The 24,200-nt window shown below is 46.4% G+C and overlaps 11 protein-coding genes across 11 annotated transcripts; 5 read left to right on the top strand and 6 right to left on the bottom strand.

The window, feature by feature from the left end:
- Positions 1 to 1,705: 1,705 nt before the first annotated feature.
- On the top strand, positions 1,706 to 2,914 carry N7495_009705 (uncharacterized protein; the record flags this gene model as incomplete). Its single annotated transcript, XM_057212356.1, has 1 exon — positions 1,706 to 2,914. One exon carries the CDS (start codon positions 1,706 to 1,708, stop codon positions 2,912 to 2,914), a length of 1,209 nt encoding a protein of 402 aa, XP_057059219.1.
- A 1,136-nt stretch (positions 2,915 to 4,050) lies between these two features.
- Positions 4,051 to 4,521, top strand: N7495_009704 (MGMT family protein; the record flags this gene model as incomplete). The annotated part of the gene is made up of 1 exon (XM_057212355.1): positions 4,051 to 4,521. One exon carries the CDS (start codon positions 4,051 to 4,053, stop codon positions 4,519 to 4,521), a length of 471 nt encoding a protein of 156 aa, XP_057059218.1.
- A 633-nt stretch (positions 4,522 to 5,154) lies between these two features.
- On the top strand, positions 5,155 to 7,153 carry N7495_009703 (uncharacterized protein; the record flags this gene model as incomplete). The annotated part of the gene is made up of 3 exons (XM_057212354.1): positions 5,155 to 6,000; positions 6,059 to 6,149; positions 6,240 to 7,153. 3 exons carry the CDS (start codon positions 5,155 to 5,157, stop codon positions 7,151 to 7,153), a joined length of 1,851 nt encoding a protein of 616 aa, XP_057059217.1.
- Positions 7,154 to 8,568: 1,415 nt separating this feature from the next.
- On the bottom strand, positions 8,569 to 9,262 carry N7495_009702 (uncharacterized protein; the record flags this gene model as incomplete). Its single annotated transcript, XM_057212353.1, has 2 exons — positions 8,569 to 8,815; positions 8,871 to 9,262. 2 exons carry the CDS (start codon positions 9,260 to 9,262, stop codon positions 8,569 to 8,571), a joined length of 639 nt encoding a protein of 212 aa, XP_057059216.1.
- A 2,083-nt stretch (positions 9,263 to 11,345) lies between these two features.
- N7495_009701 (CNOT2/3/5 family protein) lies at positions 11,346 to 13,333 on the bottom strand (the record flags this gene model as incomplete). Its single annotated transcript, XM_057212352.1, has 4 exons — positions 11,346 to 11,406; positions 11,481 to 12,202; positions 12,277 to 13,020; positions 13,079 to 13,333. The coding sequence occupies 4 exons, from the start codon at positions 13,331 to 13,333 to the stop codon at positions 11,346 to 11,348; spliced, it is 1,782 nt and encodes a 593-aa protein (XP_057059215.1).
- A 544-nt stretch (positions 13,334 to 13,877) lies between these two features.
- Positions 13,878 to 16,356, top strand: N7495_009700 (uncharacterized protein; the record flags this gene model as incomplete). Its single annotated transcript, XM_057212351.1, has 9 exons — positions 13,878 to 13,884; positions 13,935 to 14,113; positions 14,167 to 14,209; positions 14,258 to 14,484; positions 14,549 to 14,621; positions 15,079 to 15,146; positions 15,203 to 15,212; positions 15,270 to 15,356; positions 15,416 to 16,356. The coding sequence occupies 9 exons, from the start codon at positions 13,878 to 13,880 to the stop codon at positions 16,354 to 16,356; spliced, it is 1,635 nt and encodes a 544-aa protein (XP_057059214.1).
- A 313-nt stretch (positions 16,357 to 16,669) lies between these two features.
- N7495_009699 (NAD(P)/FAD-dependent oxidoreductase) lies at positions 16,670 to 18,043 on the bottom strand (the record flags this gene model as incomplete). Its single annotated transcript, XM_057212350.1, has 2 exons — positions 16,670 to 17,799; positions 17,860 to 18,043. The coding sequence occupies 2 exons, from the start codon at positions 18,041 to 18,043 to the stop codon at positions 16,670 to 16,672; spliced, it is 1,314 nt and encodes a 437-aa protein (XP_057059213.1).
- Positions 18,044 to 18,515: 472 nt separating this feature from the next.
- Positions 18,516 to 18,975, bottom strand: N7495_009698 (signal recognition particle 14 kDa protein; the record flags this gene model as incomplete). Its single annotated transcript, XM_057212349.1, has 2 exons — positions 18,516 to 18,857; positions 18,943 to 18,975. 2 exons carry the CDS (start codon positions 18,973 to 18,975, stop codon positions 18,516 to 18,518), a joined length of 375 nt encoding a protein of 124 aa, XP_057059212.1.
- A 108-nt stretch (positions 18,976 to 19,083) lies between these two features.
- Positions 19,084 to 21,830, top strand: N7495_009697 (MIF4G domain-containing protein; the record flags this gene model as incomplete). The annotated part of the gene is made up of 2 exons (XM_057212348.1): positions 19,084 to 20,602; positions 20,656 to 21,830. The coding sequence occupies 2 exons, from the start codon at positions 19,084 to 19,086 to the stop codon at positions 21,828 to 21,830; spliced, it is 2,694 nt and encodes an 897-aa protein (XP_057059211.1).
- A 1,029-nt stretch (positions 21,831 to 22,859) lies between these two features.
- N7495_009696 (uncharacterized protein) lies at positions 22,860 to 23,279 on the bottom strand (the record flags this gene model as incomplete). The annotated part of the gene is made up of 1 exon (XM_057212347.1): positions 22,860 to 23,279. The coding sequence occupies one exon, from the start codon at positions 23,277 to 23,279 to the stop codon at positions 22,860 to 22,862; it is 420 nt and encodes a 139-aa protein (XP_057059210.1).
- A 56-nt stretch (positions 23,280 to 23,335) lies between these two features.
- N7495_009695 (uncharacterized protein) lies at positions 23,336 to 24,124 on the bottom strand (the record flags this gene model as incomplete). Its single annotated transcript, XM_057212346.1, has 1 exon — positions 23,336 to 24,124. One exon carries the CDS (start codon positions 24,122 to 24,124, stop codon positions 23,336 to 23,338), a length of 789 nt encoding a protein of 262 aa, XP_057059209.1.
- Positions 24,125 to 24,200: the final 76 nt, after the last annotated feature.

The raw sequence follows: 24,200 nt of genomic DNA, 5'->3' as shown, positions 1-24,200 counted from the left end.
ACTTTCTTATAAAAAGAGTAGTGATTGCGATGCGATTCAATCCAAGTCATCCAGTATATCCTCATACTCGAATATTGCGCCGTATTAATAGTATCTTTCTTTCATTGGATGGCGTTTAAATTCATGCAAACACTCACAAGCCTCAGACAAAGCTTCCGGGTGGAGATTTAGCTTTAGGAGAATTCGTAACATCGCTCAACCCTTAAAGAGATTCTCATGAAGGGGAAGGGCGCCTGAGCTGGAGTCTCATAAGAGAAGATTCAACCTTGGTAAAAGTTTTCTGGATACTACCTAGGCACCTAGGTATTCTACGATGACTCTATCTACAGGTTCTAGATATCCATAGATATTGAACAGGTATATCAAGGTTGATAAAATCAATTAGCAAGGTTTAAGAATATAGGAAATACGACCCATAAATCAAAGTAGAACAGAAATTAATAAACAGAACGTCGTAATCCCCAGTATAATTTATTACTGAACTACCCAATAGGATAAACAAAGCTGATCAAGAGATATACCCCTAGTTTGCTCTTGAAAGTGTTCAACAACTAATATTCGTAGGCTTTAGAGATTATTATGTCAACCTCTTCTAGAAGAGGTATATATCATTGAGGAGAGGTAACGATCCTACCAAATGAGGGGCCTGTGGTGCTCAATCTGCTAACTCCTAATAAGCCGCAGCATATAGCCGAAATTAATAGTATTCAGAATCGATTGATTCTTTCAAGATGCATTTTGATGGTGCGAATAAAGTCCGAATTAGTTTTTTTCTTCTGATGGCTGAGTTCAAAGCCTCGAGCTTTCCGGCAGCATATGCACTCCATAGTGCAATGGCCAGTCGCAAGTCTTCGTTTCGGTTAAAGCAGCAGCAGTTGCACTCTCTTTCACAGCATCCACCTCTTTTAACACAATTCTCATAAAGCAGATGATGCATATACCAGGCTGGGTGTGATCGCCAGATTCTAAATCCTCGCGCAACTGGGTGATAAGCAGGGAATACTAACTGAGTGTGCTACCATTTACGTTCTAACATCCAGTAATTTTCACGAAGTTTCGAAATAATCTTCGTTAAGCTTCGGGTGTTCTTTCCACTTCTAAGCATCTCTTCAAGGGTTGACTGGCATTGTGAATTCTCCCGAAACTGAATCTCAATTCGAAGAAGGACCGCGAAGTCGTATTCGAGGCGTTCATCCGACGTCCAAAAATGTACCGATAGACCTGAAGTACTTCGATATTTCCAGAAAGCACAAAGTCTTCTTCTAAAATCCAGCGCTCTGAAAAAGTCATTCCTAACATCTCCTCAGGTGTCGGGATCCTAGAGAGCTGCTCCGAGCTCAACATCTTGGAGTCCGAGCACATTTTGAGAAGTCAAATATTTGATGTATCAATGAAGATTATCAATTCCAGAGATCACCGAATTAGTAGATAAAGTTTCCGGCTAGTTTAGTGTGATGAAAAGTGCTCAAAAGACGATTATTTAATAGTAGATTAGTTACAAGATAAAGCCTACTGGCGTAAAATCTGTCCCGATAACCAACAAAAGCGGAAAGATTTCACTTCTGGTTACACAATAGAATTTCTGAAATATTTATGTACTCCGTATTTAATTAGCTATTAGTTGACTAGTTATAAATGCAGTTCCCCTAATCAGCTCTGAGCCTAAAAAACTTTTCAATTTGTTCTACCAAAATAAGAAAACGGAATGCGGCTCTGTCTCTTCTCTATATTGCAATTGCAACTATGGCTACTAAGTCATGTCAGTGGCACCACTGTAGGCACCCTGCCTGCCAAAAGTGTGGTCGAATATCCTCTCCCGGCTGCTGCTGAAACCCACGAAATCGTCGCCTTGAGCGATAAGCTTTTACTCATCTCTCAGCAAACTGATGGCGGACTGGTCAAAGTATCGCTTGACGACAATGGACGGCCTACTGGCGCTCGCAAATGGACCGTAACAAATCAATGGTCTGGTCTACACGGACTAACACTCTCCTCGGACACCGGGACTAATTCCTCTGGATCCACCGTTTGGGCAACTGTCCAATTTGACAGCGCTATCCTCCACATTGATCCGAATGGTGACGATATCGACTACCAACCAAGGATCATCAACACTATCCCTATACCTTATCCCGCGTTCGGACCCCACGGAATCTTAGAAAACAATGGAAGCCTATGGGTAGCGTGCAAAGATAGCTCGCACATAGTCAGATTTAATATCAACAACCCGGATGAACACCAAGTCTGGGCTGTTAGCGGACGTCCAATATTCATTGCTATACACCCTACAAGCGGACATGTCTTCTCTAGTCTGGACTTAAGCAGCAAGATCTGGCATTACAAGAACGATGGAGGGAGTGGTGAGGAGATTACGGTTCCTCCAGAGCAAGGGAACACGCCCGTTGGCCTGGTAGCTGGACCGGATGGTAACGCCTGGGTCACTTTGCTAGGAAATGTGACTACAGGTACGGGTACATTTGGACGCATCAACGCAGACGCAACTATTGATTGGTTCGCTATGTCCTCTTATATCGGCAGTACTGCAGGTCTAATTCACATCGCATTTGGCCAAGATCCAACGCAACTATGGCTACTGGGGTCATCTACTCTCTGTGCTTCTTGCGTCAATGCTGTATTTACTGTGAAGATAGATGATCTTTCGACCGGTGGCTCGGCAAGTCCAAGGATTATGATCCAAAACTCAATCGTGTTGCCCACCCAGAGGAGTTGGACTCATCGTGTCGTCTTTCCTGACGGAAGCCTATATATAACTGAGCTGACGACTTCGACGCTTGCTCACGTAAGTGGCGCGGCCATCAATGGGTTGAAGGTCAGTGAAACTTGGGACCAATTTGCGGACTGGGGGCTAGGTCTAAAGGCGCAGGGTATTGATTATAAAAATACTGTCTATTAAGGGATAAGAATACTGGCCTTGTAAGAAAAGGGGAAGAGAGGAATTCCTACATGGTGGATTACGACCACGACTAATATTACGAGGGTAGGAGGGGGACGTGCATAAGAACATATTAAATGCTTTGAAGCCTTGAATCTAATTTTGCAGTAATTCCTCAATTTTCCTACAACAACGCCACGCATAATCATAGCAATTTCGTCGTCCCCCTGAATTACACCATATCGGATATTACATATTGACTACGCCGGTTTATGATATTATAGCACTTAATTTAAGCGTCATATGCACTATAGAATATAAGGACTACTAATTTCAAGGGATATATGACTCCTCTTTAGAATAACACTATTAGGCACTGTTGGGAGCCGCTAGAGTATTGTATTATACCAATCGAATTGAATCAATGACAGTATCGGCAGCATTGAATTATCAGCTACCAGAGCAAAATTACTGAGATCTTCAACAGTGAGTGTGGGTAAAGTCATTCACTGTGCCTTGCTAGGCCCGATCAGAAAAACCCTCCAGGGCTCCATAGGAGGCGACGTAAGATCTGGAAGGAAAGACTCAAAATTGACTGAGGACGTGCATCTTCCATAGCCATATTTTCAAATTTAATCAATTGCAAAAATTCCCTGTTTTGGAAAACTTTGAAATGATGAAATTGATATCACCGTGACAGCCTCAGGATATCCCAAGAAGGAAATAACTAACTAATTGTATTCAAGTTATGTCACGTGATATGATTCGAGGACTTAACTAATTGACGAATCTTCCTTCGTGATGTAGTGTAGAGTCTTGGTCATATAGAAATGATAATAGGATCAGCCCTTTATAATGACCTGGCCACGTCTGATTCCGAGGTTTTCCAAAAAATTGCCCCCTCGAGGAAGCTGGAATCAGATGGGGGCTGTGATTGGCCACTTTGAGAGCAACTTCCTGGCGCAACTTCCTATATGACAGCTCTTAAATCCCATTCTTTTACTTGAACTACCTTCTCTTTATAACTCCATAATTCAAACTATATCCTCAATATCATGTCAGTAACCCAGTTCAACGCGTCTTGTCGCGTCCACTGAAGTTATCCCATACTGACAAATCCAGCCAAGCAGTATCAAACCAAGCAAAACCAATATAAAATGGCAGAGACAGAAGCAAAAATAGAGCAAGAACTCAAGAGACTTATACCAACCAGCCGACCAAATAACATCCAAACCCAAAAGTTCCTTCGTCGCATCTCCCTTCATCCAACTCTAACTCCATACCGCCGACGCGTCTACCGCGTCCTTCTCTCCGTTCCGAGCGGCCGCTGGACCACATACTCCGCAATGGCAACATACCTAAAGTCCAGCGCGCGGGCCGTGGGAAACGCGATGCGCACAAACCCTTTTGCACCCGAAGTTCCCTGTCACCGGGTCCTTGCGGCGGGTGGGTCGTTAGGTGGGTATAAAGGGGAGTGGAGGGTCAGCACGCATAAATTTCGCGATGAGAAGATATTGCGGTTGAAAGAGGAGGGGGTGGATTTCGATGTATCGGGGAAAGCGCTTGGTGTTTGTTTTACGGATTTTGAGGAGTTGTCGACATCCAAGGGTGGCAGTACTTTACTTTGACCTCGGGTTCATCGTTGACCACATGTGTGAGCTTATGGGAATCTAGTCGCTAAAATTAACTTGAGCTGCAGTCTGCCATGCTTTAATTGCTCTTGATATCAACTAAGATTTACACCGAGTGTGGATCCTGATGGTTAAGTTCTGAATGGAGCGAGCGAGGCAATAGAAATATTTTGATACATGGAGATATCTAGATAGAAAGAACTATCGAAGTACATAGATACTATGGAGCTCCTAGGACTGGACTTTTGGAATCACATTCTTATCAACGGGGTATATAGGCTTGTATTGAAAATACTATCTACCTAGGCTGATTATGACCGATTCATCTACTAAAGCAGGTACCCAGATCTATATGCATCTACCCGCATAGACCAAATCGCTGGGTTCAGCGAGCTAGACACTAGCTGCCACATGACAGCACAGATGTGGATTCAAACTAACCGTGGCAGATCATTGCACCTGGACAATCCATGCCTGCACACTCCGATCCCTGGTCGGATGAATCCTGATTCCTGCACGATCGGACTTGTATTATTCCAGATTATTGGGCTGGAAAGTATTTCTCAGGTACAAATTGTCGACAGCTCCTAGATGGTAGTAGCGAGACTCATATCTACACACCTAGGTACGATGAAGCAGGCTTTCTGGTGTATGTTTAGCCTGTCGGCACTGTTAGCGAGGAGCTCACCCATTTCTTCATATCAGCTCTATGAGACACCCTTAACTTCAGAAGCTGAGAAAAGATCTTTTGATAGCTGTCTAGGAAATACACCAGAAACCCGACAACAATGGTGCAACTATGACATTAACACGGACTACACTACCACGACGCCAGACACAGGCGTTACCCGAGAATTCTGGCTTGAACTCGACCAAGTATATATTGCACCAGACGGAAGGACCCGCTGGACACTAGCATTCAACGGATCCGTGCCAGGCCCGACACTTGAAGTTAATTGGGGAGATACAGTGATTGTTCATTTGCACAACAAACTGCCCGCAACGGCGCGCAACGGCACCAGTATACACTTCCATGGTATCAGGCAGTACTACAGCAATCCAATGGATGGCGTGGTATCCATAACGCAGTGCCCACTTGCACCAGGTCACACAATGACATATCGTTGGCGGGCGACACAATACGGAACAACGTGGTACCATTCACATATAGGGCTTCAAACGTGGGAAGGAGCCTTTGGCGGAATAATCATCAACGGACCCGCTAGTGCCAACTATGACGAAGACAAGGGCGTCATCCTACTAAGCGACTGGGATGCTCGGACAGTTGACGAGCTCTGGGATACGGCACAGCTTATCGGGTCACCAATGCTTGATAATGGGCTTATCAATGGAGTGAATGTCTTCGGGGAAGATGAAGATCCCAATCAGACCGGATTCCGCTTCAATATCTCGTTCGAAGCGGGGAAATCCTACAGATTACGTTTGGGTAATGCGGCATGTGACACACTATTCTCGGTATTACTCACTATCAGACTCCATAATTGATGAGATCGGACGACTAATCATCCTCTAGTTTTCTGTAGATCATCATTTGATGACGGTCATTGCCACTGACCTCGTTCCAATAAAACCATACACTACATCGGTCATCTACATTGCAATTGGTAGGCGATACTAAACCCCGCCCTAGCCCAATATAGAAAGGTCTCCGAATCGGATATGCATGGATTTCTGACTGGATGCCGATGAAACAGGACAGCGATATGATATAATTATACACGCAAATGAAAGCACGGACGAAAGCTTCTGGATGCGAGCTATACCACAAAAGGCCTGCTCAACAAACAGCAACGCCAACAACATTCGAGGAATAGTATACTACAACACACGTGGAAGCGAGCATGAAACCCCACCAACGCTCCCAATCACGACAGCCCACAACTCCACTAGTACCAATAGCTGCACAGACGAAAAAGCCTCAAATCTAATCCCAATAATCTCACAAGCCTTCCCGGACCAAAGAGGCGAATCATATAACGAAACACTCCCAGCCACAGTCTCCACAACAACTAACTCATTTTATCGCTGGCAGCTGAACGGGACGAGCATGTACCTAAACTGGAGTGAACCCACTCTGCGCCAGATCCACACAGACACATATGCAGACTTGGTCTCGACCAACAAATCCCCATCCACTGCGGTGATTGCGGTTCCACACGCCGAGGAATGGGTACTAGTGGTGATTGAAACATCCGTCGGCGTACCACATCCAATTCATCTACACGGCCATGATTTTTTAGTGGTTGCGCAAGGACCAGGACGCTACGAGGTTCCAGGCGAACGAAGTGGAAAGGCTAGTGCAAGTAGAAATGGACTTGTGCATTTGGCGGGGACGCTACCCAAGCGCGATACGGCGCTGCTACCAGCATGGGGCCATCTTGCTCTAGCGTTCCGCACAGATAACCCTGGAGCGTGGCTCCTGCACTGTCACATTGGATGGCATCTTGAGCAAGGGTTTGCATTACAATTTGTTGAGCGGGAAGCGGAGATAAAGGAGCTTTTGGCTTCGGCTTGGGCAGATGATATGCAATTTCTGTCGGATAGTTGTGCTGTGTGGAGTGACTATGCTAAGGAATGTGCTATTTTGGAAACTGGGTCTGGAGTTTGAACCTTGGGAGTGTTGAAACTTGCTAGAACTAGAGCTTGGACTGATATCGGGGTTGGAATTGGCGCATGAATTTCAACTAAAATTGGAGCTGGAATTGGAAATCGCGCATGCTGAAAGAAACGTCAACCGTTTCCCACCAATTCAAAGGGTTCCCACTTTTTTCAGCTTTGAACTCGTACCTTTCGACGCTTTTTTTGTTCCATCGCAGGCCACGAGGTTGCCTGACTTGCGTGATAGTTAGTACCTTGCTAATGGGCTGGTGTCAGCCTACTGCAGGTGCAAAGCTAAGATAAGTGGGTATATAGTACCAAAAAATAAGCGAAAAAGATCTACGGCTACGGAATACAATTCGAAGCATCCGTTCCCGCTGGAAGGATTCCATGCTAGGCCTAAAACGGAGAGTGCCTCAGTGCGTTAGCTGGTGTTGTCATTCGAATGTTCCAATATTCGGCTCTTAGATCGAATCAGAATGCAAGGCTATCAGACTAGTCAATACCCCTGCAGCCCGCTAGTACCAAGAAAGAATAAGTCTATACTTGATTTCCCTAATGTACCCGGCGGGAGTACCCTCAGCATTGTCTAACCACCAGTTCCGGAATATTATGATCGAAGGATTCTTTCTATAGGGCTTTTTTAGTTTTTCGCTTGGCCATTGCCCTTTTTGGTCTGGTCCAAAGGCGTCTATGACAATCAATTTTGCGCAGGGGCTAAAAAGTGGGTGCTTATGCAATGGAGCCTTTAGAGAGCGGGGATGGCCGGTGGTTTACATAGTAGTTCAGGATTTGCATTGCATACCAGGTCTATTCGTGTAACCTACCTATCAGGGAATGCGATAAAAAGTATTTGGTTTGAATTATGGAGAAATGGAGTATAAATCAAACTAGTAGGATTACACACGAGTCAGTTTAGGTGACATGAACTCTAATGCATCGTCTTACCGAGTCGTGGACTTTATGAAATATGGTAAAACAAGATAAAACAACTCATAGGTTAAAATACTGATGAAACAAAGATTCAGTTGTTCTATTCTCCCAGCCTTTTTTTCCCACCCCAACCTTGAAGCCAATGTTCAAATGTTGAACCCGCTAATGCCACCCTACCTTAAAAATCAGAAATCTATAGACATGACATGAATCCACCAAAATCACAAAAAAGCCGACTTCTATACAATGTCGTAAAAAAGTCTATGGAAACAAGCACTGAGCTTAAGGAAGAGAAAAAAGAAGATCGTCGATGCGATAGAAAGGTAAAGAAGAGGTAAAGAAGAAAGATAAAGAAGAGAAGATGAAAACAAGGCGCCATCATAAATCGACCGAAATCGACAAAAACACAAATCGCCGCAAAGTCGTAATATCATAAGATCAAGATCAAAAGTTCAAATCAAAAGTTTCCCCAAATAGTGAGGCGCGAGAAGGTCATGAGATGTGTTTGGCGGAGCGTTTCTTCAAAGCCCGTCGCTTCGGCACATCCAGATGGTGGTATGAGCGAAGATGCTCGACCAGGTGATCTTGGCGCGGAAAGCCATTGCTTCCCTTGCGGGAGCAGTTCCCAACAGGGCAATTGCGGAAGACAGGGTAGTGCACACTAGATTGGTGACGCTTCAAATCGGCGAAGCGAGTAAATGACTTTCCACATTGATCGCAACCAAATGGTTTAGCTGGTCTAGTACATTGTTAGATCGGTCTGTAAATGATAGTCTCAAGCAGGATATACTTACTTGGATGTTGCTGGTGGAGAGTCTGGACACGAATCATCGCCTATTGCCATGGGTATCGGGAAGCTGGGCATTGGGATTTCCTCAAGCATATTCCAGCTGTTGCCGCAGGTACTTCCACAGGTACTACTAGCTGGGCTGGCAACACTGGTTGTCATGGCTTGAGCATCGTAGTAGGTGGAGTAGTCGTTCACAGGAGAATAGAAGTAAGGCGAGCTGGTGAAGGAGTATGCATCTGGAGTAACTTCTGCCTTGCCACTGGAAAAAGGACTGCATGTGTCGATATCGTATATCCGGTCGTAGATTTGAGGAGCTCCATAGAAGTAGTAATCTACCGGTGAAGATGGATATGAGGGAGAGGGAGAGTATTGTTCGTAGTTGAAGTTGGACTGCATATTGGCGATTGTAGATGCGGATTGCTTGGAGGAGATTAAAGGTGCAGTCTGGTAGTTTAAATGAAATGCAAGTCAGGAATCTAGAAGAAAAAGAATAAGAAAAAATAAAAATAAAAATTCATAAAAATATAAATAAAAATAAAAATGAAGGAAAATCCCAATCTTCAGGGCTTGTAAACTAACCATCGTGAGACACGCCGGTACGAATCCTTCTACGTCCTCGATGGGGGTTCCTAGTCAGGAAAATCCACAATGATTGGTCGTTTGGGGGCGAGTAGGTATTCAGAGCATTCCAAATGAAAGAGAGAAAGAGGTATAGTATGTCTGTACAGAAGCTTTGACAAGTTTCAACTTCCCCTCTAGTGAACTTGTTTCCTGCATCTCGAGTCACCCGGGTTCCAATACTTCTTAGTTGAATGTTCATGCTCAATGACAACTGGTCCATCTCATAGCCCATAGCCCACATCACACATCACACAGCCCACCCCGCCTCGTCATTCTGGAATCACCACACATGCGGGATTTCTGCAATTACTACTAGATCCTGCATTAGTGTAATCCAAGTTCCAATATTCCAAAAGCTGACATGCCTAGCGTGATGTGACGAACATTCGACTTCCCTTCTAGCTCAACGCCACAACATCACGGACCTCCGATTCTCCACCAACAAGAAAGGAAATTATGATTGGAAAGTAAAAGAGGTGCAAGAGGATTGGCCCCGATAAGCTGCACGGATTTCAAGAAGCGGTCAGACTTGCGCTTCTACCCCTCTTTTCAAAGGATGATCATGTCCAATTACAGTGTTTGTAGTGCTTAGTGCGGCTTCTGGAAAACTTCTAGCGTCTTGAATTCTGACATGGAGGGGAAGTTTAGTCCTAGGGAAGGTTTGGCCCGTGATGTTCGTTTCAGGATGTTGTGGCGTTGTGTCTTTATTCTTTTTTTTTTTTTTCTTCTCTTCGGATTCTAGAACGATATGCCTTGTTGATCTTGCCATGTTGATTTTGCCATGTTGGATCCTGCTTACTGTGTACTGACCAAATTTGGAACTCAGCACCATACTATATTATTGAGAGTAATATACCTAGGTATTATAGTACTTTTATTGTCGATTATAGCCCTAATATAAACAACGGAGTATAATGTCCTCCGTGAATCCCGTGATCCACGATCTTAATAAATTCCCGCCAATCCGGGGTGAATAGGATCGACGATATCGGGATTAACCGGCCCGTTCTGATATCATCCGTGTATCTAATTTTATTTAACGCACTAAACTTCTAGTAATTCTTTTTCTTTTCACTTTCCTTTTCCAGGTTGAATTCTAGAATAAAAATCGCGCAAACATTAGCCGCTAGTCAAGGGATCATGCAGCTCATTCCTCCCGGTGTCAAAGTGGAATCGTACTATATTCCTTATTGGTCAATGATAGTAAATTGTACGGCGTATATGCAGCCAGGGATATGGAGCCGACATAGTATTGCTTTCCTACTGGTTCTTCACTTTCTTTCAGTTGCCCGTGCCTGCAGATCACAAGGGCACAGCTGGGCTAAAGCAGATCCACATAAGTACAAGTAGTAGGGAGTACGTACTAGTGGGTTTATGCTAGGGTATCGGTACTTTAACCTCTGAAGGATTTACCGTGCCCTAGGTACTTCTACCATATTACACAGAATTGTACTTCGTCAATGGAATCGACGACTTTCTCAACCATCTGGGGTAAACTCAAAAACAGTAGAAAACTCCCTTGTCCCTGAATCCCCATCCAGGGTCATCCCAATATCCGAAAAAAAGCAAAATAGGGAAAAACTGGCCATAAGATAGACTGATACAACCACCGTCACAAACACGAACACGAGCTCGAACAAAGATATCTTGACAGATCCTTCTATCTCCCTCCGATTAATACATCTTAATTCTTACAACCATAAAAAAACAGCCATAGTCGAAAATAGCGCACTTTTCATACGGTCATGGAATCAAAAGAAACGTAAAAAAAGCGATGGGCGTTCATGTAATTTCAGGGCAATTGCATGCAATCGCATCAAGAACATAGCTATGGCCCAAAGCACAAGAGCCGAGGGGCTTAGAGCTCATCCTCGAGGTACTTGTAAACAAACTTGAAATCTGCCTTGCGCCGGTTCATCCTGTCGGGCACGATACATTAGCACGTGACTACAAGTAACGGTAAAAAATGGTGGTTTCTGTAACGGATACTGACCAGGTACTCTCATAGTCGAAGAAACGGTATGTACCCTGCTCAAATTCTTCCGTGATATTCTTTGGCTCCTCATGTCGCTGGAACCATGTCTGATACTGCTTGTGGAAACGCCAGCTTTGGTTCTTCAGGGCCTTGGCAGCAAGGTATTGCTGATATGTGCCCTGGCGGTAGTAGAAAAGGTAGAAAAGAGTATCAGTGTCGATACGTCCGGTATCGTACAACCGAGGATCTTGGAAGATAGACAGGGGCTCTTGTGGGTAGGCGAGGGGAGTGTTGTGGGGGTTTTGCGCTCTGTAGTGGCGGGGCTTGTCGGCGTCACCGGGTTCCGGACAGGTGGTTAATGAATTTGCGAGAAGTCGTTGCACTGATTGTGAGTTGTTCACGGAGGAACGTTGCTTTGTCAACTCAAATGATTGTACCAAATCTTGCAGACACGGAGGCAGATGATAGATCGACTCATCGCCTAATGCTGTGCCTGCTGCGGAGCCTTCTCCCGCACCTTCGACTGCGCCTTCATTAATGGCCTTACCGTTAACTGCTGCTGTCGACTTATCGACCGGGGTTGCTGACGAGGTACTGGGCGCCCTCGTTCTGCCGGGCGTCTTTGTTCGTCCTGATCCAATCGGCTCCTCTGGCGATGTAGCAATGGTTGCAGATGCATTGACAACTGGCTGCACAGGCTGCACAGAAGCAACACTTGGCGAATAACTAGACGACTCGGCCTTTGTCGAAACGGAAAGAATAGGCGAAAATGCAGGACTCGCGCCGGGTGGCGGGGGAGAGGGAAGATACCTACTCCACTCTTATCGCTGGAAGCTGCTGCAGCTGCTGCGGAGGCATACTTGAGTGTTTCGCCAGGCGGACGAGTGGGAAGAGGCGCAGGTTTCATCCCAGGGGTGGTATTGGACGAGGCAGAGGAGTGAAGAGTAGCAAGGACAGGGAGGGGTGACTTCATCTGCGTAGATGGTCGTCTTCCTGAAGTAGATTCTGCCTTGGGCTTGGGCTTGAGCTCAGGTTCGTCATCATGCACAGATAGCGCATCTTGTGAGGATACTCGGTCATTGTCGCCGGCAATGCCAAATTGCAATTCCACATCCTCTCCAATAGCCAAGTCATCGTACAGGGTTTCGTCTTCTCCGGAGTAATCGAGATTACCTCCTTCCTCAACATAGTACTTGATACTCTCCTTGAGATCTATCACTTGTTGGATATCCAAATTGCCATTTTGTAGCGACCGAAGTAGAAACTCGAGCTTGTTGACGTGCCACTTATGCCGTTCCGTTACTCGCGAGATGTCCGCCATTCGGTTCGCCTTGCTGGTGTCCTTCTTTCCTTTCTTCATCTGCGCCTGTAGCGTTTCCTCTTCCGCCTCCATAGCCTCGATCTTCAGTTGAAGCTCATCAACCATGGAAGATAGGAAGTCGCAGGCCTCTACCTTCTCCTTCTCCTTAGGATCGAGTCGTGAAGCTGCTGATAGGCCTTCTTTGGAGTAGGCTTTTGTCTTCATCTCCTTCTCAACAGCCTTGAATTGTTCCATGCACTATTCGAGTGTATTAGTCGAGTCAAGGTCACCACGGGTATCTCGGTCGCAAACATACTGATTCAATGGCCTTCCGCTGCTCCAGCAATGGAGCCTTATCCTTAACTTCATTGCCAGCAGCCCATGACTTAATCTGATCTCGAAATCTTTGAAGCTTCTTGATTTCACGCTTCAAGTTGTCCTCGAGCTTATCGCGCTGGGTGGGATTTGTAGCCGACCGGATCTTTTCATAAATCCCTTCAAATGTTTGCATGCCCTCTGCAACTTTCTTGAAGGTCTTTTCAATCTCTTGTTGTGTCTTGCGGGCCGCCATCTTGAACCCCTCTGATGTGGACCGTCCACGTCACTATCGATTGTTTGGTGTTGGGGTGGATTCGGAGGGATATGTGAACGCTCAGAGGAAGGTAGCGTCACAGTCAATTAGAAGTGGGGAGTGTGATGTGTAGTCTTTGTGACTATGAAGATGATGTCGAGGAATACAAATTGAACCTGGATTCAATGTCTTCGTTGCTATTGATTTGGGAAGGCGGTGTTAGAGGCGGTGAAAAATAAGTCTGTAGCTATTGAGAAGAAGTTGACGGGAAAGAAACAACAACGTTTCTGACGCATGATAAAACTTGACGCAATCTCCCACTTTTTGAATGCCTAGAATTTGAACAATCAATCAGTCTAGGCAACAGCGCACAATTTGTATCATTTAGTGCCTGCAGCCTGTGTACTATTACTTCATTTCAGGTTCGCCAATCCATCGCTGGCCTGTTTACCCCACGGACAACAATAGAGGGCATGAATATATACCTGAGTTGTAATGCCTAATAACTAACTCTTGCTGTATAGATACTATTAATTCAAGCAAAATGAAACGTGTGTACATCATATCATCTTGCAACTGACATATACTGACAATACACCAGTTGTTATACAAAGAGTCAAATCAGCCTCTGTCACAGTTGATGACAAGCTAATATCATCAATTGGCAAAGGACTCCTGGTGTTTGCAGGAGTGGGCAAGGAGGATTCAGAGAAAGAAGCCGAGAAATTGGTGAATAAAGTACTGAAGGCAAAGTTCTGGCCTGATGAGAATGAAGGACAGGTAAGGACATAAGATCTTGACAGCTTCCAGGATAGATCTGACTTGCTTTACAGTGGAAAAGGAATGTCCAGGATATCGAGGGAGAGGTATTATGTGGTATGTACTTGGGAAATTGTACACAATTCTTGGACTAACGCTTTATAGTGTCTCAATTCACGCTCTACGGCAGCATGAAAAAGGGAAATAAGCCAGATTTCCATGAGGCTGCAAGTCCAGACTCAGCACGCAAGATTTACGACTACTTCTACAACAAGATGGCTAGCTCATATGTGCCTGAACGAGTCAAGAATGGAGTATTCCAGGCTATGATGGATGTGGAGCTCAAGAATGATGGACCGGTGGGTGTAAACTTCCGCAGTGAAGATGCGGTGGTACATATTACCTCCTAGCGTGCTCTTCTTTTAATCATATTGATATACTAACAGTCTTTAATAGGTCACCATTGAGATCAGTACCAATCCTCCTCCAAAAAAGGAACCCAAGGAAGCAAAAGAAGGGAAGAATGAGGGTAAAGAGAGTGAAGGACCTATAAAAACAAGTTTTGAGTTTACACTGCCAGCAGGGTTTGAAATACCTCCAGAGTTGTTGCAGTAAAAGTGAGATGAAATTGAAAATAAATAGAATAAGTGAGAAAATATGATCAAAATGAATATAGAACGCGATGGTACATGCAGAAATAGTATCATCTTTCCCGTGGAAGCTTCCTGAAGCACCAAAGCGGCTTTCCCCTCCCCCACCACTTCTTCTACTTCTTCTTCCCTTTCCCCCTCTTCCACCTTACGATCTTAACAAGACTAAACGTCTTCTATTTGAGCTCCACTTTTTTTTATTTCCTCCCTGCACATTTCCTCCAACGCCACCATTTCATAAAAATGGCCGCATCTCGTATGTCATGCGGGGACCTCTCCTTACCCCGGTCTACCCGATGCGCGGAAAATAAATAAATACTGACTTGATTCATCCAGAGCGATCCCGTGTCTTCTTTGACGTTCAGATTGGCGACCAAAAGCCCAGTCGCGTAGTCTTTGAATTGGTGAGTTTCTCTTATTGGCCCTACTGAGATCGCAAAGCTAACATGTCCTCGCACAGTTTGGCGATGGTACGACTTGAATTCCTTCCGCGCAATTGACACGAATAGACACTAACCAACAATTAGTCGTCCCCAAGACTGCGGACAACTTCCGAGCTTTGTGTACCGGCGAGAAAGGCATCGGCCAGCAGGGAAAGCTCTTGACCTACAAAGGTGCGCTTCTAAAGTATTGCGATCGCAATGGCAGATACTAACCCAATTGGAAATTTCAGGTTCAATCTTCCACCGCGTCATCAAGCAGTTTATGATCCAGGGTGGCGATTTTACCGCTTTCAACGGTACTGGTGGTGAATCAATCTACGGCGAAAAATTCCCGGATGAGAACTTCGACCTAAAGCATGATCGTCCCTTCTTACTCTCCATGGCCAACTCCGGCCCCGGCACCAATGGAAGTCAATTCTTTATTACCACCGTCCCTACCCCTCATCTCGACGGTAAGCACGTCGTCTTCGGAGAGGTGATTAATGGCAAGAGCACTGTGCGCCGGGTCGAGAACGTTCATACCAACTCCGACAAGCCCAATGTTGACATCACTGTCGTGGACTGTGGCGAGCTGGAGGGTGAAGACTACGAAAATGCTCTCAAGCGCGTGCCTGACGCCACTGGCGACCCGTACGAGGACTTCCCCGAAGACTTCCAGGGCGAGGAACTTACTGCACCGCTCGCCTTCAAGATCGCATCCGACCTTAAAGGCTTTGGAAACACCGCCTTTAAGTCTGGCGACTGCGAAATGGGTCTAGAAAAGTACCAAAAGGGCTTGCGCTATCTCAATGAGTTCCCTGAGCCGGCCGAGGGCGACCCCAAGGAGTTGGGAGAGCAAATGAAGGCTGTCCGGTTTGCGCTGCATTCCAACTCCTCCCTGATGGCCCAGAAGCTGTCTCAATGGCGTAATGCCCAAAACTGGGCTACTTACGCTATTGAGACTGCTGATGCGGCCAAGGCCAAGGATGCTGACCGGGCCAAAGCATACTTCCGCCGTGCTCGTGCCTACTTGGGTCAGAAGGAGGAGGACAAGGCTATCAAAGACCTCGAAGTGGCCTCAAAGCTGGCACCCGGGGATGCCGGTATCATCAAGGAAATTTCCGAAGTGAACAAGATTGTGAAGGCTCGCGATGCCAAGGACAGAGCTGCCGCTCAGAAATTCTTTGCTTAAGCGCTCGGGGTTGTTGATAAAGTCTTACCCCTACGACTGACGACTTCCACTTTCTTTTGTTTTTTAAACGTCACTCGGGATGATTTCAGGATAGTTTTATTGCTTCCATCCCATTTCACTTTCGTCCGCCAAACGTAGCTTCATTGGCTGTGTACCATAGGAAAATTAGTCGACAAAAAAATTGTCCTTGTAGTCCAGGTTCTAGTAAGCTAGACAAGAGCAAAGCAGATGGTTATTTGTTCTACTAACTAGATATGATTCAGTGAAAAGATGGATGGTGAATGTATTCAGGGTATTAAATTCAAGGATACACCTATGCCGATATTTCAGTCCACTCGTCGTCCTTGACATCCTGAAAGTCCATTACTTTATTGGGTCCTCCGAAACGATCCTGGGTAGAATGCCAATCTCGATGAACAGCAGTTTCCGGTCTCCACCGCATCACATCTTTCCACTCCTTCTCTAAATTACCTTCCAACGCATCACAGATAAACCCACCTATAGTAGGCATATCCTTCGCAGCACGACCCGACCCTCCAACAGCTAACAGAAGCGAAGGATGCTCAGGATGTCTATCGATCAAGAACGCCCGGTCAGGCGTATCAGCATCCCAGCATATCCTCGCAAAGACCAAAGGCCGCTTAGCAAGATGCGGCATCGTATCTTGTAGAAAGTCCCTCACGCGCAATTCCGCCTCAAGCGGGATCTGGTGCTTGGGGAATGGAACACTTTTCGTCTCACCAGGTCTAATTGGATTCGGGATAAAATTGCAGTATCCAGGATGCTCGTCACAGATCTTAAGTTCGTGCTTGTCCGCGTCCGGTTCCATGAAAAAGCCCTTTGCAATATTGAACAACACAGGGAGGTCCTGGTACTTCGTCACTTCTTCGGGCGTCATGCGTATATGGCATAGTGTCCACGCTGTTGGACGGAGCTGTCTCTTGAAATCAAGCAGGTGATCACTACCGGCGCCGGCTGCTAAGATCGTATGCTCTGCTTTGTGTATAACGCCGTCTATAGTTTTGGCACCGATTACATCGCCGTCTTCGTAGGCTAGCGCCACAACATGGCCTGATGGGCCGGTTGAGAACTTCACGCCGAGAATTTTTGCTTCTGTATATGCGGAGACCATGGCTTTTTGTGTGTGGATCCATCCTGCTCCCTCTTTACTATACCAGCCCTTCCAACCGGGGAACTCACCAGTCAGTACACCAGGCGGCATAGTCCTGCGAAAGTCCTCTGCTGTTTCGAGAGCGACGAAATCGGCCTTAAAGGGGTCGATCTCGGCTTTTTTCACATGCTGTATCAGCTCTGGTGTATGGCCGGATACTATGATTCCTGTTTCGTGGAAGTAGGGTTGGAAAACAGGATCTGTCTTCCAGCCTCTTAGCGCTGAGCGGCTGCAAGCTGCCAGTGCAGCACTTATCGGGTCTAGATTTGAGCCTGTAATGACTATCAGCTTAAGTTTCTGAATTTGCTTCGATTAAGATATATTGGCCGCACTTTTAAGCTCTTTGTGTTCCATTATCTTGTTCACATCGTTGCCGGCCGCAATAGGTGATGGTACTGGATGGAGGTCTAGTACTTGAACATTCTTATATCCACGACGGGCTAGATGGAGAGATGTTGAACATCCCCATGTTCCTGCTCCGATGACTAAAATTGAAGACTCGTGGCTCAGTGGCATGTTGTTGTTTCTTGGCAATGCTGAATGAGGGGAATATAATCATTACGCAGAAGTACAGATTAGTGGCATCGGGTAACCCGACGGAGCTGATATCGGCTCATACATGCAACAACCATGCTACATTTCAGGCTCTAACAGCTAGTTCCCCGCTTATACGTACGTACTCTTATCATGGTCTCCGCAGGAAGGTGATTACTAACAAAATTCCCAAATTTCTTCGCTTGTCAAGCTTTGAAATCTTGTCATTGGTGCAACTGATATCATGAATATATTCTCTCTTCTATCGACTATGGCAGAACAATCGTTTTTCTACCAAGAAGGGAAGCTTACGAGAAGATCCACAAAACCGATAAAGTAGGCCGAGCAAACGCCATAAAATGCAGATAAAATATGAAGCCATGGGTGAATGCTGGCCGGCGATGGTATCACAAACACAACTCCATCATTTGAATGGAAGAATCAAAGCGAGGCTTTAAGCTTTTGTGGCCTTCTTGCCCTTGGCCTTCTTGCGATCCCGCTTCTTCAATCCAGTCATGCCAGCCTTGCAAACCTCGGCGTAGCGGGTATAAAATGCATCGAGCTCATCTGTCTTCACGACTGTCGAGAATTTGACTTTTGTAGATTTGTTCTTGACGATTTTGTCGTCCTTGCTCGTAGACTTGGGGTTTGGCGCATTGGTGTTGCCATCTGTAGCACGGATGAGAACCAATGGCGTTGTGGATTCAGGGTCAATAATCGGTTTTTGGCTCAAATATACTGAGCCTCGTGACTTCTTAGAAGCCTGAGTGAGGAGACCCGTTAGGGATGAAAAGAACTGGTGATGATAGTTAGCGAAGCTACTCTTAATGGTCTCGTGGCCAAATATTGCGAAATTGCAATATGAAGGGAGTCATAAATACCTCATCGTGACTTGATCGTATCGTCCCGGGCATTATGAATGAGATAAACTGAAATGAGCCTGAAATAAACCACGCCGCAATTGCAATAGCTGATTAGTTGTTCCTATTGGGACTTCGTGGGGTGAAACTCCGCTGTGGGTTATGCTTGTCGCCGCCTTCGGATTTGACTGGCAGAAAAAGGTGGACGACGAAAAGTTCATTTCACCGCCAACGTCTTCTGGCAAGCTGATCTTTTTCTCTACACTGAATTCGAGCAATATATTCACTATGCGACGCCCACGGCATAATACGACTTCTCTGCCACGAGACCTACGCTCAGAACTAGGTATTCGCGACACATACGGCGAAAAAAAGCGTCGACAAAACGGGCCTGCAAATCGCAAAGACCGCCGACAAGCTGAACGGACAGAAAAAAAGTCAAGAAAGCCTACTGGACCGCCTAAGAAGCAGTTCCAACGACATGAACAAAAATCTGATGATGATGATGATGAAGATGACTTTGACTTGGACGAAGATGACGATATATCGAGCGATGATGTCCCACCTGTGTCCAAGAGCAAGTCCAAAACTTCAGAACCAGAAAAGAAAGCCAAGTCGATTTTAAAGAAATCGCCGAAGGTTGAAGAATCTGAGTCGGATGAGGAGGAAGAATTAGAGGAGATTGACTTGGGAGAAACCGACGAGGAGGAAGACTCTCGGCCGCGCATTTCGGATACCGTCAAGTCCAAGTTGGCCCAAGATGACGCCGAAATCGCTTCATTGGAGAAGAAGCTTGGTCTTAAAAAGGGAAAAAAGCTTCCAAAAGCCTTTGCAGAAGACGGCCTAGAAGATTTATTGGGAGATGTGGGCGAGGAGTTGGAGGACGACACTCGTAAGCGCAAACGCGAAGCCGACGACTGGCTACAAAGCAAACGACGCAAGGCCCAAGAACAGGCTGCTGCTGCTGCGCGGGGAGAGGAGGATGACAGCGAAATGGACAGTGATGAGGAGGATAATCTGGACGATGAGATATTCGGCAGTGATGATGACGATGACGAGGATGAGGAGGGTGTTACAGGGAGCGATTTTGATGGGTTTGACGAGGAAGAAAATGAAACACCCAAAAAGCGAGAGAACCCATATGTGGCTCCTGTTACAGCCACTCCTTCTCAGAAATACATTCCGCCATCATTGAGAGGTCGTGCGGATCCCGAGACTGAGTCTCTTACTCGACTACGGCGCCAAGCTCAGGGACACCTGAACAAGTTGTCCGAAGCCAATATGATGTCTATTGTCGCCGAGTTCGAGAAGCTTTATCGCGACTACCCGCGGCAAAATGTCACTTCTGTTTTGCTCAGCTTGCTGATGGGTCTCATCTGTGAAAGGGCCGTCCTTCAAGACACATTTATGATCCTTCATGCAGGATTCATCGCAGCCCTCTACAAGATTATGGGTATGGACGTTGGTGCGGAGTTTGTGCAAAGAATTGTCGAAACATTAGAGGCCAACGGTGATGAGCGTGGCAAGTTCGAGGGAAAAGAGAACGTCAATCTTTTATCTCTTCTCTCGCAACTTTATAATTTCCATGTCATTGGCAGTCCATTGATGTTCGATTATATTCGTCTCTTCCTTCAGGATATCAACGAGACAAACACCGAGCTTCTGTTGAAGGTCATTCGGAGTAAGTGTTGCTTACAAGCACTCACGTCGCGCTTTATCTAACAATGTTTGCAGATACTGGACCCCAGCTTCGACAAGATGATCCATCAGCACTGAAGGACATTGTTCTGCTCATTCAGCCCGCAGTCGCAAAGGTTGGAGAGGCAAAACTTTCCGTCCGTACTAAATTCATGATCGACATCATCACAGATCTTAAAAACAACCGTGTGAAGAATAGTATTGGCGCAGGTATAACTTCTGAACACATTACCAAGATGCGCAAAATCTTGGGTTCTTTGAACAACACTCGTGTCATCCGTGCCTCGGAACCCATCAACATTACCCGCGCTGATATCCAAGACTCTTCCAAAAAGGGTAAATGGTGGCTCGTGGGTGCAAGCTGGAGGGAAGACCCACTAGTATCCGCTCGCAAGGAACTGGCAGATGCACCAAAAATCCATGCCACTGATTCAGATGACGACAGTGAAGCTGAACTCGATTTGGGTGACCTCGCCAAAGCCCATCGCATGAACACCGACGTCCGACGTTCAATCTTCGTCGCTATCATGTCCGCCAATGACTTCCAAGATGCGCAGGTACGACTACTTAAGCTGCGGTTGAAACGCGCGCAGGAATTCGAAATACCCCGTGTTCTACTCCACTGCGCCATGGAAGAAGAAGCCCACAACCCATACTATACCCTTATTGCGCGCCGTCTCTGTGCTGAAATGGGCCGACGCATCAAAATGTCATTCATGTTCGCACTCTGGAACATCTTCAAGAAGATGGGCGAGCAAGAAGACCTGGATGAAGCCGGGCCAGATTTCGATGCTGATGACGAGGAACGCGGTGTCAGCGTGAAGTCAGTCGTCAATGTGGCCAAGATGTTCGCCATGCTAATCGCAGATGGGACACTGACACTCGGGGTCTTGAAGAACCTCAACTTCGCATATCTGCAACCAAAGACTAAAACATTTGTGGAGGTTCTTATTATCAGCATCATTCAGCAATCCCAGAAGAAGGCACAAAAAAAGAATAAGGGCAGTGCAGACGAGCCTGTCAAGGATGAAGAGTCCTTGATGCAAGTCTTCTTGCGTGTGCAAGATACACCACATATTGCAAAGGGCCTGATTTACTTCATTCGCAAAATTGTTGCCAAGTCTGATATCGTGGCCTCGGAAAAAGAACAGAAGCTTGTTCGCTGGGGATGCAATGTGGCTGTGGATGCCCTGAAGGCAGTAAAAGATTGAGTGTAGCACTTTCGAGGCGTGTCTTTTCCTTCCAACGTTGTGATTCAAATTTAATTTCCAATATACATATTCATGGACATGCTGGAAATTACATTGTAGGTACGAATCGGTGTACTAAATAAATCTGAAATATTTATTCATTGCATGAGTCAAGAACATTGGGTTAATTTGTGAAATTCCGAGTGAATAGACGAAGCATCAGATCCAGGGATGCCAGCATCGCTCCTCAAGAGTCAACAACTTGAAGGCAGACTTGGGAATAGAGATGTTAGTAGGGACTGGGAGTGCAAACCAGGCAAGATAAGGAGTCAGGTGACTCTTATCTTCCGGTACTTTAGACGCGCCCTTTGTTTTCTCTCTTCTCTCTAACTTAGAATCCCAATCAAGTTGACACAACTTCATCCCTTCTGGCACAGTTTAGGTCCGTTACAAAGCCCTCCTGATTCCCTCGAAAATCAGTTTTGAATATTATTACTGAGTTCCAACCCATTTTGTCTACTTTTATTGAATCTAGTATCCCAAGTCCGTAACTTGTGGCTGATAGTAACTTAGAACTTCTAAAATTTTCAGTCTTGTACGATCCAAAAAAGCTGCTGGAATCTTCTCAAGACTTACTACTGGATTGGGGGGCGTCGACAACTTTGGGTTGAATTCTTCGAGGTTGATATCGAATCGCTCGAAAGGCCATCTGTCGCAGAACTCAACCAAGAAGTAAAGCCGGGAGAAAAACATCTTGGTTGTAGAAATCGCTCCCCCAGCCACCATCAGGACCTCTTCTGATTGATGGATATGAGCCCAGACCAGACAGTCGGATTGGTATGACCTTCCTGGTCCGCCCTACAGATCGATAGGGGAAGAGGTGAACCAGGCATGGTGGTGACGCTTTGGGATCAATAATCATATCTGAGAATTGATTATAGTTCCAGTCAGTTTTTGGGTCTGTAGAACATCATCATAAAAAGGCTTATGATGCAGAAATATGGTTGAATGTTTTGCCCGACATAGACAGCTGGACAAGGATAAGTGGTATTAGCTCCCCGCGGTCACCGGGTTCTTCCAGGCCTCGTACGCCACCCAGGCCTGAAAAATCCCCACAATCAGCGACAGTATGCCCAAGATAACGGCGATGATGACACCAATAAACGTGGCCATCATTACGTAGCGCGCACCACTCTTGCGCTCAAACCACTTCTCCATGAAGCCGCGGGGGCTGGGGTTCTCGACCTCGTCGTAAAGCTCACGCAACCGCGAGCCAAAGTGGCGGTAAGTGAAGTCGTCCTCGTACGCCGCAAAGTCATAGTTGACGCAGTCCGGGTCCAGCGAGTGCTTGGCCACGAGCCGCCGCAGGATCAGCTCCGAGTCCGTACCTAAGGGGAATAGGACCATCTGGAGGGAGTGCAATGCCTCAAGAGCGACCTGAAATGGGAGGTTTGGCCTGTGCACATGCATATATGTTAATTATTCGTAAGTTCGGGTTTTGGAAGGGAAGAATGGCCTTATTCTACCTACAAAGACAGGTGATCATTGTTAGATGCCGCTGCCAGGTGTTCTTTTAATACACTGGTGTAATGATATATCTCCACTATACCAGCCCTCGTGTCCAACCTGAGGTGGTTCCTGATGTCGTCGGTGCCGCGGAATGACAGCCGTGCCAGCCTCTCTAGGCGTCGCGCCGTGATTGATGACTTGACGTCCCGCAACTTACCGGCATAGTCCAAGAAGTTCAGGTCCCCGACGTCGGTCCGGGGGAATGCCCGCAATGTGAAATCCGAGAAACTAATGTTGTGGTGCCACGGTAGTGGCAGCGTGCCCAGCTCCACACCGAGGTCCAGCACGCCTGACGCCTGCTGCTCCGCCGAGCAGTTCAGCATGGTCATGACTTTGACCACGGTGTTGAAGGCGCGGTGCTGATCGGCCGGAGGCGGCAGCTTAGTGACATCTGTATAGTCATCACCGCCGCGCAGGGAGAAGTAATCGCGTGTGAGCCGGGACCGCACTTCGCCCGGCCGGCTCTTGATCAGCCGGATGATATCCGCCACATCTTCATGCGAGCGAAGCGCTGGCTGGTGACCGTAAAGTAACTCCGGGACGTAGGCTGAGGTTAAATCCTTGTAGAAGGCAAAATACGTTGTGAATATGGGCGCTCGCTTCCAGGGGCATTTGTGGCCGTTACACGCCTGTCCGCTCTGACAGCTGCTGCATAATTTCCACCCCCAGAGAGTCTGACAGAGTCGCTTTAAGTCGGCATCGTCGACCTTTTCAAGCGGATACGCTGATTCAAGTGAGTTGATCATCTGAACTAGTCCTAATTAGGGCCTCTTCCTGTTCACTGTAAGACTGATGATTTCGCGGGGTCTCGGTGTTAACGAT

Source organism: Penicillium taxi (genome assembly GCF_028828555.1).
Source record: "Penicillium taxi strain IBT 34144 chromosome Unknown utg000006l_segment0_segment0, whole genome shotgun sequence".
Taxonomy (NCBI): domain Eukaryota; kingdom Fungi; phylum Ascomycota; class Eurotiomycetes; order Eurotiales; family Aspergillaceae; genus Penicillium; species Penicillium taxi.
Note: the sequence above shows the minus strand (reverse complement) of the source record. Positions and strands in the feature narration are given on the sequence as shown.